General features: G+C 38.1%; 2 protein-coding genes across 4 annotated transcripts in view; both read left to right on the forward strand.

The window, feature by feature from the left end:
- The window catches only part of PPM1A (protein phosphatase, Mg2+/Mn2+ dependent 1A), a 40,379-nt gene extending 37,172 nt beyond the window's left edge, over nt 1-3,207 (forward strand). For all 3 annotated transcript variants that reach the window (XM_004738876.3, XM_045070151.1, XM_045070149.1), the window contains 2 exons: nt 1,278-1,335; nt 2,320-3,207. In XM_004738876.3, coding sequence (XP_004738933.1) covers nt 1,278-1,335; nt 2,320-2,349 — 88 coding nt within the window. In that variant the 3' untranslated portion in view covers nt 2,350-3,207. The remainder of the gene's footprint in view (nt 1-1,277; nt 1,336-2,319) is intronic.
- An 11,483-nt stretch (nt 3,208-14,690) lies between these two features.
- On the forward strand, nt 14,691-17,022 carry LOC106005913 (protein ALEX-like). The gene is made up of 2 exons (XM_045074628.1): nt 14,691-15,358; nt 16,594-17,022. Exons 1-2 carry the CDS (start codon nt 14,979-14,981, stop codon nt 16,604-16,606), a joined length of 393 nt encoding a protein of 130 aa, XP_044930563.1. The 5' UTR covers nt 14,691-14,978; the 3' UTR covers nt 16,607-17,022.
- The last annotated feature ends 954 nt before the right edge of the window (nt 17,023-17,976 follow it).

Genomic DNA, 17,976 nt, shown 5'->3' on the forward strand with positions numbered 1-17,976 from the left:
CCTGTGGTTCAGTGTTCTTCACTATTAATGATACATGATGCACATTTAGAATAGGTGTCAGAATGTCATTATGTGTAACTCATTATACTAAAGACTGTCTTTAGCGAAGGCTTGGGTTATAGGATAATAAATTAACACAGTGAAACAATTTTTGAAGCTAAATGACGCAGTACTACAAAATTCTGATTGTTGTTTTTATTGCTACTATTTTAATTTGGTTTTGTCAGTCAAATTTGAGTACCCCAGGGATGAGCCTCTTTCTCTTCCTCCATCTAGGCCATTTTTCTACATCTCTGATTTTCCCAGTGTTTTTGGTTGTTGATTCCTGGTTGGTTGGATTTTGTTATGAGGGAAGATAGGAGGGTGTATTTTTTGCCTCCTTATGTGTGCATTTCAGTTCTTAGAACTGGACTAATTTTTGTCAGATATTAAGCTTTACATCTTTATAAACCAAAGTGGAGACTTTAAGAAATTTTATAATTCAAAAAAAAAATTTACGATTCAAACATTTTTACCTCTGATATCCATATAATGGTTCCCTACTATGTTGTTTATAATCATTTCTCTAGTAATTGTTAAAATTCCTGTTTGAAGGTTTTATTTCTTAGAAATCTTTTCATCAGTATGACCTGTGAAATGACTGTCTATGAAATTGCTTCAAATCTATTTTGGAAGTAGGGGAGGCTATAACTTACAAATAACACTACAGATTGTTTTAATAAAATGTTATTCAGAATGTCCTAGACTTGGCAGGGAAATGTCATATTTGACATTTTAGCTTTAATAGAGTTTTTTTAAGGGGACATTACAAAAAAACAAATTTAAATGTAAAATTTATCTAAATTATTTTATCACAACAGTTGTTGAAATAAACTTCTACTTCAAAACTAATGTTCAGTTCTTAAAAAGAATATAGATTAGTATTAGATCTTAAAACTGCATCATCATTGCTGACTCATAACCACATAAGCCAGTTCAAATGAAGTAGACCATATATAGACTGATTTTTTTTTTTTAAACCATGACTTTTAGTCTTCTGTTAATTGGGCTGGTAGAATGCTATATTTAGAGTAAATTCACCTCTAGCTTAACACTGGGTCTCAAATATCTTATAATAATTTATTATATATAATAAAGTGAGGATACCTATTGACAGTAAGAAACAGAATTAAAATAATTCTAAGATTATCTTTGACATTTTAATGAGCACCTAACTTTGAATTATTAAAGTTCTGTGTTCTAAAGAATTAACTTTCTGCATTTTTTTTTAAATTTAGGCGGAATGTAATTGAAGCCGTTTACAATAGACTGAATCCTTACAAAAATGATGACACTGTAAGTAACATTTTGGCTGCGTCTGCTTTCCCTTTCCTTCCACTCTAAATGCATATCCTTCCTACCTGTTTCTGCAGAGCTGTTCACTGTACCCATTCTCTTACACACCCCTGATCGATTGCTCTGAGCTCTGGCTGCACCACAGTTCTAGTGACTAGGGACATAATCATGGTGAGTGGCCACCTCTCAGAAAAGAAGAAAGTCCTTTGAATTCTTCTTGTTTCTTAAAGCCTCTATGAGCAATCAGCTTCAGAAGGTTTGCCTCCACTAAGTGATTTTTTTTGAAGGTGGAAATGATACCTCTGCTCAGAATCTTGAATTATTCTGAGTTTTATAAACAGCTGCAATGGAACTTCAGAATGCTCAGCTCCACTTCGTAGTTTTTATGTTTGGAAATACTTTCAGAACCCTGAAACACATACTTAATTTAAATGCTGAAGTAGAGAATTCTACTATAAAAAGACATTAGAATGTCCTATTCTCAAGTTAAATTTCCAGGTTAGAATTCAGTTGTAGTGTGGTGTTTACAGAACAGTGCTAACTTACCATCATTTGGGCACAGCTCTGAGATAGAAATTGCATTATGACACCTCCTCAAATCTCATATTACTTGAAGCCTTAATCTCTTATGTAGTAAAAGTTTATAAAGTAGTGTTCTGGAGGTAAATTGGGTTTTAATTGAAGAAAATAATTTTTTTTTTTTTAGTAATTATACTGGTTTAGAAATACATTTGGTCAACCTCATGGTAAAATTGTATTTAAAATATTTTATTCCAAAACAAAACAAAGGGCTAACAGTTTTTTGAGCAGATTGAATACTGATATTTCATACACAAACACACACACACACACACACTTTAAAAAGCACGTGCAGTCTAACTGTGAACTTTACAAAAGTTTACCTTTCTGCATTATCCGGAAAGTAATTTGGCACCTTTCAGCTTTAATGTAGTTCCTTGTTCTGCTCTGTTTCCTTTTATGAAGGACTCTACATCAACTGATGACATGTGGTAAAACTGCTCATTTAGCCATGGAGTTTACCTTCACCTCCAAAGGAGAGTACAGCTCAACTTCCTTGAACCTTTGAAGCATCCATCCTCAACTTTAAAGAAGGACGTATGACGTGGGTGAGAATGGATCACACCAGAGAACTCAGCAGTACAACAGCTAGCCCAGGACTGATTTTTTTTTTTTTTTTTTTTGTAAATTTGAGACTTATGTAAACGTGATTTCAAACCATAATTCATGTTGTAAATCAGACTCCAGCAATTTTTGTTGTATGATTTTGTTTTTTGTAAAGTATAATTGTCCTTGTACAAAATGCTCATATTTAATTATGAACTGCTTTAAATCACTATCAAAGTTGCAAAAAATGTTTGGCTTGTTGTGTGATGCAACAGATACATAGTCCTTTTAAGTCATGTTGTGTTTGGACTTGGGGTCGGGACAGGGAGAGCAGCAGCCATGTCAGCTAGATGCTCAAATGTGCACACGATTATGGAGAAGAATTCCAAAATCCTACAAAGCCAAACATCCAGGGAGTTAACCGAAAACTGTCTTGGCAGTGGGGTTGGCACTGTTGATAAGCTGGTCCCTTCATTTAACTGTCTTTTAGGTTCTCACCTTGTTGCCAGGAGTATTGCAGGTAATACAGTATATTCATAAGAGTATCAATCTTGGGGCTAAAATGCCTAGATTCTTTGCACCTCTTTTAAAAGTCCTTACGTTGAATTACTAATTGATAAGCAGCAGCTTCCTACACCTAACCGGAGACTGCCACGTTTTTGCTCTCATGATTGGCTGGGCCTGCTGCTGTTCCTGGTAAGGGATTCTGAATTCCATTTTATCAATAAAGCTTGATTTAACAAACAAGAAATGTAATCATGTATGTGTAATTCCTCCTCTACCCCACCCTTTTAAAACACCATGCCATTGTAGATGAGAAGTTTCTCATGGGGAAAGATGTTAGTCTCTTTTAATCAGGAAATACTGTTACTCAAGGCACGGATGGAACTGTTTCCCTTCCGTTACAAAGACTACGAGATTTAAGTCTGTGGTTGTTTCTTAATGTGTTTTTTTAATGGATTTCTTTCTGGCTGCTTATTTTTCATTAAGATGTGGATCAGCTTGAATTTGCCTACTGTTTAATTAAAATAATTGTCAGAGCTTGACAATCTAACACTCTGTAGTGGGGGTGTGTGTAGGGATGTGTGTGTGTGTGTGTGTGTGTGTTTGCCTGTGATTCTTAACTGGCCCATGTCTTTAGAATCCAAGTAGTTAAGATGTATTTGTGATTTGAAATATAGCATGTTGCTAATATTTAGCTGTTGGCCTTTAAAAATAACTTTCAAAGCTTAAAGAATTGTAGATATAAAAATAACCTAATTTAATTTAGGCTTAAATTCCTCTGATTAAGCATGTGAAAGTAAGTTTTTAAATCTGTCACGCAGAAAAGACTACTGTTTTGTGCCCTTCTGTATTTTTGTCTGTCTAGGTTGGATATTGTATTTATTACTGTGTAATTTAATCATTCAGTAGGCAGATTCCCCACTAGAAAACTATTAACATGTAAGATTACAGTACAACATTGAACACAAAATCGAAACTGTGTATAAAAAGTAGTATAATCAATTTTGTTATATTTGTTTTTTTCCCTAACTTGGAAATATACATATTTGTATATATAGCCTTAAAACTAATGTAAAGTTAGGGGAGTAGTGGGCAAGGTAATGTGAAGTGTCTCAGATTTAAGTAGTTACATACCAGCAAAACCTTTCCATTATCCCTCTTATTTGTGAGGCGATTCAATGTATTTAATTGTATTTAATTTATAACTCAATCCAGCATGAATGAAGAAAAACACATACTATTTATCTTTAGAAATTCGTAACAGTTGGAATTATAGAACCATTTCCAAACTTACAAATAAATGCTCGGTGTCTAAATCTGTGGTAGAGTGCGAAGTATGAGATGTTCTGTTATGGCTTGGGAGGCCACCTCCATGTGGCGTCAGCGGATCGCAGTGCTGCTGCTGGTGGAGAGTGATTCCTAGACCTACTAGCGCTGACAACTAAATTTCTAGTGTAAGAAGCCAGCTCCTTAGGACTTAAAGTAGACTGAGTTTTTTAGTTCTAGAAATTTCAAAACCATGAATTAGCTTTTGAGATGCAAAATTATAAGTCACGAGTATAAAAATATGTGATGGAAAGCTATATTTCAAAACATAACAGCATATTTAGAGTTGTTTTTTTATTTGGGAATTTTTAAATAGGACGTTAAGATATTCCTTGTTAAAATTAATAGTACTGAACTGAAGCTTGGAAGTGAGAGAAAACTATGAAGTGTTCTCTGAGAAGACTAAATCTTTTCCACATGAGTTAGCATTGCCATACTATTTATAATTTTTCATTGTAAAAAAGGAAGTGTACATTATAATTGCAGACTGTGTGTGTTCTTGATTCCTGGGGGTAAGGGTGGGGGGTGGGAACCAACCACACTTTCAAAAGGCACTTTTGCACCTCTGTTGTGCACTTCATTTTTGTACCACTTAAGTTCTTGCCCTCCCAACCCCCTTTTGTGTGCTAATTAGCATCTCAGGGCAATGCCTCAAAAAGTTTTTGATCCGTTTTATGTTATTTCCTTTGGAGGGTGAAAGTTCTTGTATGATAATATACCGTTCAAAATGTACTTTTGTTTAAGTGTTTTCATAGGATGAACTCAATTTGCTGCTTTTAATGGGAAATTCATTTTGTGTAGACTCTTGTTACCCTAACATTAAAAAATTTTACTAATCTCTTATTGTTTTAGCAAAGTAAACTCTCTTAATTTCCACTTTCTTCAGGAATATACTTTTACAGATAACAGAAGCAGTTCTCAATATTAGCATTAACTTTCAAAAAATCCAAGTGGTATTTTTCTTAATTTAGCTTTAGAAGTATTTCAAACATTTTTTATTAATAATGCTTGCTTCTAGAGTACTATGCAATTAGTGTACTGCTCCAGCCACTTATTTTTTTTTAACCACATTAAGAAATTTGGATTAAAGACTAAATCAAGTACGTAATTCAAATAATCTGAATTATACCAACACTTTTAGTGACCATCCATTTGGCCACATATTGGTTCCGCTAATCCATCTTTTCCACAAGATGTATTGAGAGTTATCTGTAAAACATTGTTCTAGGCCAAGTATCTTGGAACTATAAAGACATGAAGAGGTCCTTGCCCTCAAGGAGTTTACATTTGAGTACAATTTATAATCTAATGTATGTTAATGTTGTAACTGAATCACACATCCAAAAAAATAGCTACAGCCCTCCTACTACTCTCTGCCAGATAAGTTTCCTGAATAAGGCGGGCCTCTGCCCTAACCAGCTCATTTGTACTTCCATTATTCACTTGAAAACTCTTCCGTTTATTTTCCTCAAAGTTAGAAATCTCATTCAGAAGAAAATTTTGGTTAGCATAGTAATAAAATTGGATGGAGGAGGCTCAATTCTATTCATTATGCTTGACTGCCTTCAACAAATGGCCTTTACTCCTCCTGCTGACAGCAGTCAGAGAAATAGGTCATGGAGTTCTTAGAATTCTCCAACCCGGGAAATACTGGTGGATTTTGAGTTTAAGGCATTCAAAAGAAAAAAAGGAAAAAAAAAATATATATATAGCTAAATTTATCTTATTTAAGAAAAAATTGTTTTTTTTAAAAACACTGCCAGTGTTAATAACTAGTTTTAGTCAAATGATTACTGTGTGTTTTAGTTTTTATAAATAATTTCACTGCCCATCTTTATTGGACAAATTCATACGGGAATTCAGTGTGTGATTTCTGAAAGAACTGACAAAATTGGTTACAGGATTTCTTTTTTTCATTTTGAATTTCATGGTGTATACTTTTAATTCATAAAGTTGAATTAGAGGTGAAAGCCTATGATGTTTTGTTATTTGTACAGTATTATGTTAGGCTTTCATAGTAGAAAATATGTAAATATTTCAGTACATAAATGTTCCTCTTTTTAAGGCTTTTCTTTGAAGGAACCTTGAAGAGTTTCATACTTTTGCTTGCAGATATTGCTGGTGAGATGACCATTTTGTAATTGAGTGTAATTGAGTCTTCTGATTAGTTTTTCTTTTAGTCATAGGATGACTTTTTTATAGTTTGAAACTTTAGAAGCCTAATTTTACTTTATTTCTTTTGATAATGTGCCATGAGTTTTGGATTGTATTTTAAGTTATACATTACTTTAGAATATGCTTGAAATATTTAAGAATACATTTTCTAAATGTTGGGACTAAATTACTGTATTATTTTGTTGGTCAGAATAATAAGTCTCAAGTGTTATTATTGATAATCAGAATGCCATACAGAAGTGAAGAGAGCCATTTAGTTCCACTTTGTTGTCAAATGAACATTTCTACTTCTGTTCAGCTTTACATATATTCTTTCCCTTTTACCTGCTTTATATGTTAACTTAGGGGCCTCTGCTCTTAAATTTTCCTGATTATATTACCAGCACGTAGGAGTGCACCAACTAGAAAAGCTCAGATATATTTAAACAGAAGTTGACAACCTGTTAGATGGGGGAAAATATTGCTTGAATTGATACAACAAAAAGTGACTTTTTTCCCCCCTCACCTAGCATGAAATATTTCTTGATTTCCTCTGCTATCCTCTTGGTGATGGTTCTGTGTCTCTATTTCTCTCACTCTCTTTAAGCAGGCCTATTCCATTTTCTTGGGTGCATTACCTCACCAAGGCCAATAGACACTATCTAAAGTGAGCCAAAAATGAGAAAACTTGGGAGATGGAGGGGTGGGGAGATGCCAGTGAGGAAGACACAGAAGATCACTCTTAATTATTTTAAAAGCAGTTGGAAGGTCTTCTTGAGCCTAGCTGTATATCATTAAGAACTGTTGCATCACATAAACCAGCAACAATCAACCTTTACTTCCTCAGATCATTTGATTTTTCCAGCAAGGGAGATAATGGTAAAAATTACTGCTGCTTCAATTTAACCGAGAAAAATAAATGTAATGTTTATTCACCACAAAACCCAATCTTTTTGTTCTTTAATTGCTCCAAAACTCTGTTTTCTGTTAGCTTTCTTACTGAATTAAATGTTTAGAAAATTTTAATGTTTTTCCTTTCTTTGCCTCCCCTCCCCACCCCGCTTTTCCTTCTGATCCAGTAAAGGACATAGAGTAACATTTGTGTTTGTATGGTACTATCTGAAGTAAGATTTGTTTAGGGGATAGGGTAGCTGCAGAACAAAATTACTAATAATTAGGTACAGTGGTGGGTACAAACTCATTTTAGCAGTGGTTCTTAACTTTTTTTTTTTTTGGTTCTTAACTTTTTAGGTTTCCAGGCTCTTTGAAATTGATGAATCCTAGGAACTTCCTTACCCAGGAAAATTCACATAATGTACATTACTTCCCCAAAGTTGACAATATTGCAGTGGTTCATCAGCCTTTTTCCTGCAAAGCCCATAAAAATTTCAAGGGAATCAAAATAATTTGAATCTATTTTAAGAAAGTGTTTCACTTTTTAAAAGATGGAAGAGGTAGATGGGAGCCTAGTCTAGAGCTGACTATGAAAATACCCTTTTAAAAGATATTTTGGGAGAAAGTGAGTGATTAAAGGTGAATAAAATAGAGTACTTAGACTGGTTTTAGAGGATAACATCACTCTACGCCACTTGAATCTCAACAGAAAAGAGATAAAAAATGGAAATTTGTAATGTTTCTGACCTGTGTCATGCAAATACAGTATATTCACAACACATTTAACTGTCAGATCTCACTCAGGTTTTGAGCTCCCTTGTCTTAGAGTTCATTAAATGTTGAATTCACTTCAGTCGTAAGATAAGATGTAACATACAGCCATTAATGTACAGAATTAATGGGATTTCACTAAAATACAACCACCATGAAAAAAATCATTAGGTTGTTGCATTTGTTGCCAAAATTGGATGTTCCCGTTACAGCTTACTTAATTTCCATTTGTGGAAATTTTGAAACACAAACCATTGTCTTACTTGGTTAGCCATTGATTAAGGCAACAGCATATACCTGCAGGAAAGTATCTTGTTTGTAGTAATTCGGCCCAACGGTAGTTGGTTTCACTATTGGTAGTTGGTTTATTTCACTTAATTTGTATAAATGTTATGAGTGGAGAGACCATGTACATGTTAAAGCATGTTGCATTATATATATATATATATATACATATATATATATTCATTTTTTAAATCTATAAATGTAAAACTAATACAACTGCAGAAATATTTTTCCTAAACAGTGTATAACAAAATTCTCCACAGTTAACTCACGCACTGTTTGCGTTTCTGTGATCCAAACTTCTAAAGAAATTCCATAAATGTATATTTTGTATTATGTACCATTTTCCTGGTCCAAAGAAAACATGTGGATTCAGTTCTAACTTTAAGAATGTACTCTCTGTTTTTAAGTCTGTTGAAGAAATTGCATTCAGCCTGTGAATGATTGCAGATTGTATGTGAGATGAAAAGTAGAAATAATTTCTAGTTTGCAAAACTGGTGCCACTAAATAAACAGGCAATTGCATAACGTGTGTGTGTGTTGGTGATTGTTTGATACTGCAGGCAGCATTTATTTGTGTTCTGCCTAGAAACGGAATTTTGAAGTTAGGAGGATACCTTAGGAGAATTTTTGTTCAATTTGGTTTATTGGCTAAAGAAGATAGAACTGATAGTCATAATTTGAACTAGACTTGTCCCTGCTTGATTCTAGGAAGTCAGTTGCAATTGATGGTTATTTTCATAAAAACATTCCAGAAACAAAGAAGCCTGAAGTCCTTCGGCAAGAACATTTCCATCTATCTTCTTATGATAAAGATTTCTTACTCCTTTGGAGAATTGGGAATTGGGAGCAGTCTCAAACTTAACCATTTAGTGTCCCTGGTGTAGTGCTCACTTCATAGTGGGGAGTGTGGGTGTGTCTGAGTGTGTGTGTGATACTGCTTCTGCTAATTCTAATACTTTGTTGTATTACCTGTGTTCATGTCTGAAAGTGTGACTTATTTTGTAGGCTTGCATAATTGAATTAGAGGGATTTTAAAGTACATTGAGTTGGTGATTTAAGTGAAGTTCTATAAACTGCAGAAGCCAATTTTTGTTATAAAATGTGTAATGAAAACATTGAAGGTAACAAGCCTTGGAAATAAAGTTGAGGCAAATAAGAATTTATTTGGCTCACATGTAACTAGTGCCTGTTCACCTGTCAAAGTGTAGTTCTGTATCTTGGAGAACGGTTTTTGTTTTTTGTAATTATTCTTTTAAACATTGAAAATAGGGTTTTTTATTTTTAATTAAAAATGGTTTATTTCAAATATTTTTTCCCTTTAAGTGATTACTTACCAAGAAACTAATATTGGGGTACTCTTCCCTTGTTATCACTTAATTGCTTAGATGGAAATTCCCATAAGTTTTGATTCTAGTTGAAAATCTATTCTTAAATGAACTACCCCAGAAAAACTTATTTTGCATGCCGTCCATAGGATTTCATTTACTTGCCACAAAACCACCCATTTACCAGAGATAGGGAAGGGATTTGTGCTCCGCTGCTGCCTGTTGTCTAAATGAGATTCATAGTAATTTCTCGGATACCTTATAAAAGGTGATACAGAGTATCTAAAAAGCTTCTTAAAAGACTGTGTTTCATGTTAATAGTTATACCATCACCTAGATAGTAAATTAGCTAAACATACTGCACATGTGTCCTCCTCTGCTTATAGTTTAGGTACTGGCTTGGGTGTCCCAGACCAAAGTACTTTCTCTGTGGCTTTCCTTATAGGTACAAAGAGTTTTTCCAGATGTTAAGGTTTGAACCAGTGAAATTTATAATTGAAATTTCTTTTTTTTATTTTTTAAAAATTTTACTAACTTTGTAGAGAGAGAGAGAGTGAGTAAGAGTGGAGGGAGCAGAGGGAGAGAGACAAGCAGACTCCATGCTGAGCACAGAGCCCTGACACAAGGGGCTCAATCCCACAACCTGAGATCATGACCTGAGCCGAAATCAAGAGCTGGACGATTAACCAACTGAGCCACCCGGGCATCCCTCTAATTGAAATTTCTGATTTCAAGTTTCTCATTTGACCATTTTTGATCTACAAAAATGGCAATTTTATTTGGTTCAATTTCATAGTTTCTGAGGCTAGTTCTTGAATGATCAGATTGCAAATCAATACCTCTCTCGTTATTTCAGTTTAATCGTGTCTCCTTAGAATTGACCCCTAGGACTGGATGACAGGTTTAAAGAAAAATCATGCATATAGGAAATTTGCATATATGAAGCTTGATAAATACAATACCAACTTTATAATTCCTACTTTGAAATTAAAGATATGTTTTTATTTTAAATTAGTTATTCTTTGTCATTTCGGCTTTTCATAAAGCCCCCTCTAGATGCTCTAGCATTAGATCAACTTGCTTGGACATCGGTACAGGAAATGTTAATTCAGCAGCTGACCCAGAAAGGAAATAATAATAATCATAAGCAATAGGGCATAGCTTATGTCAAATGTTAATGCTGGATTATAATGTAGCATAAAGAAAGATGGGAAAGTGATTTTTAAGATTGGAATGACACCAAACTGAGGTGAGTGGAGATTTTCTTTCAAATACTAAGGGTTTTGAGATTATGGATCCAACTCAGTTTGACTGAGGCATCACTGAGGTCTCTGAAAATTATTCTTATAGATGTAGGAGGGCTCTAACTAGGTAACAGTCAAATTCTGACTTTGATTGTAGCCATGCTGTGTCCTTCCTCAAGATCCTTTTTGTATTGTATTTTGCTATTTGTGTTTGTTTTGCTGTCAACTCAAATTGTTTAGTGTTTAAAAAATCAAAGTTTTGCCAAGAGTTTGTGACTGTTCTAGATCCCATGGGTTCTATGTGTACCTCACATTAGCATACTGAAACCATTCTAAGGATTGTCTTTTAAATTTTCTGTATAATGATCTTCAGTGTATATTTGATTCTATTTAATGAAGAAAACAAAGATTCACTATATATCATTATACGAGCAGAACTTTTTTTTTTTTTCTTAAAGATTTTATTTATTTGACAGACAGATCACAAGTAGGCAGAGAGGCAGGCAGAGAGAAGAGGAAGCAGGCTCCCTGCTGAGCAGAGAGCCAATGCAGGGCTGGATCCCAGGACCCTGGGATCATGACCTGAGCCAAAGGCAGAGGCTTTAACCCACTGAGCCACCCAGGTACCCCAAGAGCAGAGCTTTTTTAAAATTATTTTAGCCATTGATCTTTTAACTGCTTACTAATGAAAGTGATTTTAACTAAAAGTCTCCAAAACATTCCTAACAAAACAACTATAATGTTCAAGTGATTTGATGGTAGTAGAAGCACATAAGAAGTGACTTTTTAACCTGCTATTAAGTCTTCATGTATCTGATGTAAATTCAACTTTTATAATTGTCCACTTTTCTTGATGTATTTTAACAGACTTTGCTGCAATCATCCTTAACAAAATAAAAAGACAGAGGTGTTAGTATTTAATAAGGGCAACAAAATGGCTAATGTGCCTAGATCCCAGAAAGGAAGCTTGCTTGGTGTCCTTCTTCCTTAGTATTTACTTTTATGTCTGAAATCAGAATGCTTGCCTTGGTTTTTCCCTTGGTTTTGTTTTAAATATGTAAGTTGCTAGACTACATTCGCTTTAGGATTTAAGTAAATGTTTTTTTTTTTTTTTTTAAGTCTGAGGGTGTTGAATTCTCTGTCTTCTCCTATCCTAAGGGTTTGCATTGTGCTCTGTCCTGATTTCCTCAATATTTCTAGGTTGGACTTTTTAATGACAATGTGATTATAAGGGTGTTACATAGGCATATATAAATAACCTTGTTCAAGGTCCACTCCAAGTGCCTGTCCCTAGTGTTACTGGTTCAACTTGACCTTCAGAGAGGTTTGCTGCTTCATGACCAGATGAATTTGGCATATGACAGAACTACAGTGTCAGTAAAAACTTCACCTCAGGAGGAGCAGGGCTCCAAGAAGGAAACTTCCTGGAGGGCGAGTCTCCATGTCTCCATGATTTGAGATGAGAAGGCAGTAGCGGTTTTTGAAGATCATGTAGTTGGTTCTCTAAATCTGTTGGAACTGTCTTGATATTTTAGTTTCTTAGGCTGAAAGTCAAACCCTTTTGTTCAAAAATCATTTGTTCAGGTATAAAAATTTGCTCTATGTGGAAATCATTGTACTTTTTAATCTTAGAATCTATGATTTTCTTAGACTGCAACTTGAGGTCATTTAATGAAATCGGCAGAATTCTTTTTGGCAATAGAGGAAGAGGAAAAGGGAATACAGAGGAGGGGAAGGAAAGGTGATACATACTAAGGGCAAGAAAAAGAGGTTCTAAAGTGAGAAGGTATCAGGTTTTCTTTTTTTAAGTTAAGAGAATTCTACTTTACTGAAATTAAAAACAGAATCAATCAATTTAGCCTCCATAAATCCTTATGATTTATAGCAGTCAATATGCATCCCTGCTTGGCAGATTAGGCATCTCTGGTCTCCCTCCAGTATGTCCCTCCAAAGGCCTTATGTAATGGGAAGCAGGGGATGACCCAATGTCAATTGTCAACTGTCAGTTATAGGTTGGATTAGGAACGCAATAAAAATGAAGTTTTAGATAAGGATTGTAGGTTTCCCTTCTATTAATTGGTCCCCTGGCTTCTCTGAAGCACTGATTCTAACTTGTCTACAAGACAGAATGATCTGGAAAATTAAAAAATCTTTTATCAGGGAAGGCTCCACCGCCATCCCCAGGGAATGCCTGCACTCTCCCTTGCCCCTCAGATCCTTGGTTCAAATTCCTGAGATGGCTCCAGTTTCACTCAGTAATAGCCAAAGCCCTTCACAGCCGCCTACAAACCCCCCTATGTGATGCAGTCCCTGAGACCTCTAGGACACACCTCCTTTGCTTTGCGTCTCCCATACTGTTCTCCTGGCTGTCCCCAGAACATGCCTGTCTCACTCAAATCCTGGGGTCTTAGGGGAACTTGCTTTACTGTTCCCTCCACTTGGATGGTTTCATTGGCCAAAGCAAGTCACATCTAACGTTAGGAGACCTGAAAGGAACAAACCAGAATATTCGTGAATAACCATAAAAAGTGTTGGGTGCACAATATGCACTTGGATAAATAAGCCTGTGGGTGTGTCTGTGCCTGCAGAAAATGAGATTGGTCTTTATGCTCAGGGAGAGGTGGTCTTATTTTGAGCTGTGCACTCCGAGACCAGTGCCGGCCATTGAGAGGCTGGGACCACGTGGGATGATTCCATGTTGTAAGTGCTCATAATTATGAGAGGTCAACGTTCCTGCATCTTTGGGGATGAAGTCAAACACCTGACCTTAAGGGGGAGGTCAGATTTGCATAGACCAGAGCTGAACAGGAAGGTTTCCAAACAGAGGAAACCGATGAGCAACGGAACGCAAAGGTAAGCCGAGGCGGGTGAGGATACCCGGTTTGCAGGGACTTCCCGCGCCCGGACCCCCGACGGGGAATGAGAGAGGGTTAAAGAGACGTTACTTAAGAAGGCCTGCTTTTCGTGTCCTTTGCTTCCTGAGAAGAGCTTTTCAGTAAGTCTGCATCAGGAATAGGGCATTGTTTATGTCAAATCAGCTTCACCCCAGGCACACTTGCTGGGGCCCCCCCACCCCTCATAGGCCACCAGCGCGGTGCTGCCCCGGACCTAACCGTCTGTCCGTCACTTGGGCTGATTGCCCAGTCGGAAGGTTTATCTGCTGCGTCCTCCCCCCCCCCGAGGATGTTCTGGAGCCGCCGGATTAGACACGGGCTGTAGAGAAGCCTTGGAGCGGCTCTGGCAGGACTGCGGCCGCGTGAACGACGGCGGCGACCCGAGCCGAGCACCCACCCCCCAATCCTGCCCCCGACCCGCCTCGCTATTCCGCCGCCAGCGCGGGCCGCGAGCCGGGGACGAACTGGAACTGTGGGCTCAGAGGCAAGTGCGTGGGAGCCGAGAGGCGGGGACCGCGTTAAAGGCTCTTGGAGGTTTCCTGTTTGCTGCAGCTGCGCGGCCGCTGCCCTCCGCCACCGCCACCCCCGAGCCCAGAGTCACGGAGGCCGCGGAGGGCCGGGAAGCGTCTGACGGCTCGTCATTTTTCACGTTTTAACAATGGATAGCACACTTACTAATTAAAAAAAAACACTTTCTAAAACAGCCTCCAGGGCGCCTGGGTGGCTCAGCGGGTTAAGACTCGGCCTTCGGCTCAGGTCGTGATCCCGGGGTGCTGGGATCGAGCCCCGCACGGGCTCTCTGCTCAGCAGGGAGGCTGCTTCCCCCTCTCTCTGTGCCTGCTTGTGATCTCTCTGTCAAATTAAAAAAGAAAAAAAATCTTAAAAAAAAAAATACAGACTCTAATTCATCGGCAACTCACTTCCGAGGCGACTCCCTGAAGATGTGCAACTACTCTGTGTTTTGGAGCTGCTTCGGAAGCGGTTGCCCAGGCCCGCTCATCGTGACTTTGACAATTTGGGGGTACACCTTGCGAGAGGCCTAGTTTTGTCAGGCTTCCCTCCCCACGCCCCCTCCCTTCCACTCGAAGACAGTCACCCGTGCCGGCGGTGGCCAGGACATGAGGTCACCAGTCCTACGTTTTGTCTTCGTGAAGGTGATTCTTCGGAGGAGACAGTCTCTGAATCCCAGTGGGGAGCGAAAAACAACACAAAAGCCAAACCCACCGACGTGGGCTCTGCCTGCTGCCCGGAGGGTACGCCTTCCCGCGGCGCCAGCCGCCCCGCCCTCCGTCGCCGGCTGGAATGAAATAAAGACGCCCCTGCTGTCGCTAACCCCGACACAGGCTTCAGCCGCCCCGGCCAGCGGCCTCCCCTCTGCCATCAGCTGCCCTTGGAGTCTCCGCCCTGAGACTCGTAGTCTGCCCCCGGGGAAACCGCCCGCGCGCACCGCGCGCCCCCGGCCAGCACCTCCCGGCCACGGCCGCCGTCTCCTCCGCAGGTAATGACCGCGCCTCTCCCCGGCGCTTCTGGGAGCATCCGAGTGAATTTGAGGCGGCCCACAGAACCTCTAGTTTAACTTAAACTAACTCAAATCTCTGACTTTGGTGACGATCTTTCCAATCATTTTCTTGTGATTCGGGGAAAAGACAAATCAAGTAGAAATTCTAGTGTGTGTGTGTGTATTATTGTATAAACTGAGGAATATTAATAATTAAGATATACTAGACTTACCTCCAACCATGATTTATAGCAACCTGTAAAAAAACAAAAACAAAAACAAACCTCAAGCTGGGGGGGGGGGGAAACCCAGAATTAAAAAAAAATTAACATATAATGTATTATTTGCCCCAGGGGTATAGGTCTGTGATTCATCAGTTTTACACAATTCACAGCACTCCCCATAGCACAGACCCTCCCCAATATCCATCACTCAGCCACCACATGCCTCCCCCACTCCCCTCCAGCTACCCTCCGTTTGTTTCCCAAGATTAAGAGTCTCATAAAAACCAAGAACTTTTTCCACACATCTTTGGTGTTAGCCACCTGAATTTACTTCTCAGGGAAGATCTCACCTGCTTTATTATCTTGACATAATTTCTTTCTTGCAACATGTACATAACAAAATTACCATTTTTAGGGTACAATTCAGTGCATTAAGTACATTCGCAGTGTTGTTGAACTATGGCCACCTCCCATCTCCAGAGGGCTTTCATCACCCCAAACAGAAACCTGGTATCCTGAGCAAGAACTTCCCATTGTCTCCTCCCCTCAGACCTTAGCAACTTCTATTCTACTTTATTATCTCTAGAAATTTACCTAAGCTAGATATTTTATATACATGAAATCATACACTACTTGTCTATTTGTGTGACTTATTTCACTTAGCATCATGTTTTCATGTTTCATCCATGTTCTGACATGTATCAGAATTTCATTCTTTTTTACGGATTTTTTTTTAAAGATTTTATTTATTTATTTGACAGAGAGACAGCCAGAGAGGGAACACAAGCAGGGGAGTGGGAAAGGGAGAAGCAGGCTCCCCACTGAGCAAGGAGCCTGATGTGGGGCTCAATCCTAGAACCCTGGGATCATGATCTGAGCCAAAGGCAGACACTTAACAACTGAGCCACCCAGGCACCCCTCTCTTTTATGGCTATTATTCCTACAATGTGTATACACAGTTTAACCATTTATACATTGGTGGACAGGTTTTCTTTTTTTCTCTCCTTTTAGCTATTGTGAATAATGCTGCTATGAGCATAGGTGTACAAATTTGAATCCACGTTCTCAATTCTTTCAGGTATGTATCTAGAGGTAGAATTGCTCAGTCATATTGTAACTCTGTGTCCAACTTATTGAGGAGCTGAAAGATGGTTTCCCATAGCAGCTGCACAATGTTACATCCCCACCAGCAATGTACGAGGGTTCCAGCTCTCCACACCCTCATCAGCACTTGTTTCTTTGTTTGCGTAACAGCTGTCCTGATGGGCTTGCTGGTGTCTCACTGCTGTGGGTGTACATTTCCCTGATGGCAAGTGATGGTGAGCATTTTCCTCTGTGCTAGCTACCTGTGTATCTTTTTTGGAGAAGTGTCTAGTTTAACCTTTGCCCATTGTTCAACTGGGTTGTTTGGCTTTATTGGTGTGTTGAGTTGTAGGAATTCTTTATGTATTCTGGATATTAATTTCTTATGAGATAGGCGATTTGCAAATATTTCTTCCCATTCTGTGATGGTGTCTTTTGATGCGCAGTTTTTAATTTTGAGAAGCCTGATTTACTTTTTCTTTTATTGCCTGTGCTTTTGGTGACATACCTATGAAATCATTTCCTGACCCAAGGCCATGAAGATTTTCAACTGTTTTATTCTAAGGGCTGTATAGTTACTAAATTTAGGTCTTTGATCCATTTTTAGTTAATTCTTATATATGGCATAAGATAAGGGTCCAAATTCATCCTTTTGCATATGGACCTCCAGTTTTCCCAAAACCATTTGTTTAAAAGATTACTCAGCTATCAAAAATATGGAGTCTTGCTAGTTGCAACGACATGGATGGAAATAGAGGGTATTGTGCTAAGCAAAATAAGTGAGAGAAAGACAAATACCGGATGATTTCACTCATATGTGGAATTTAAGAAACAAAACACATGAACATATAGGAAGGGAAGGAAAAAGAAAATAAGATAAAAACAGAGAGGAGGGCAAACCATAAATGACTCTTAACTCTAGGAAACAAACTGAGGGTTGCTGGAAGGGAGGAGGATGGGGGCTGGGGTAACTGGGTGATGGGCATTAAAGAGGGCAGGGGATGTGAAGAGCACTGGGTGTTATGCACAACTAATCAATCATTGAACACTACATCAAAAACTAATGATGTATTATATGTTGGCTAATTGAATGGAATGAAAAGAAAAAAAATGCATTAGCTTGTCCCTAGAGGGAGACAGCACAAAGTGTCATCAGTTACTGTACCAAGTGCAGGAAATCTCTGTGATAATCTACTCTTGAGTCCTCGCCTTCAGTAGCTACCATACTAACTGGTGAATTTAACCAACAACTGGCAAGAGTGTGTGGGCAAACAGTGGCATCACTCTTTGTTGTAGCGACAATACCGTTCT

The sequence above is a fragment of the Mustela putorius genome, unplaced genomic scaffold (assembly GCF_011764305.1).
Source record: "Mustela putorius furo isolate JIRA1106 unplaced genomic scaffold, ASM1176430v1.1 tig00000129_pilon_pilon_pilon, whole genome shotgun sequence".
NCBI lineage: Eukaryota > Metazoa > Chordata > Mammalia > Carnivora > Mustelidae > Mustela > Mustela putorius.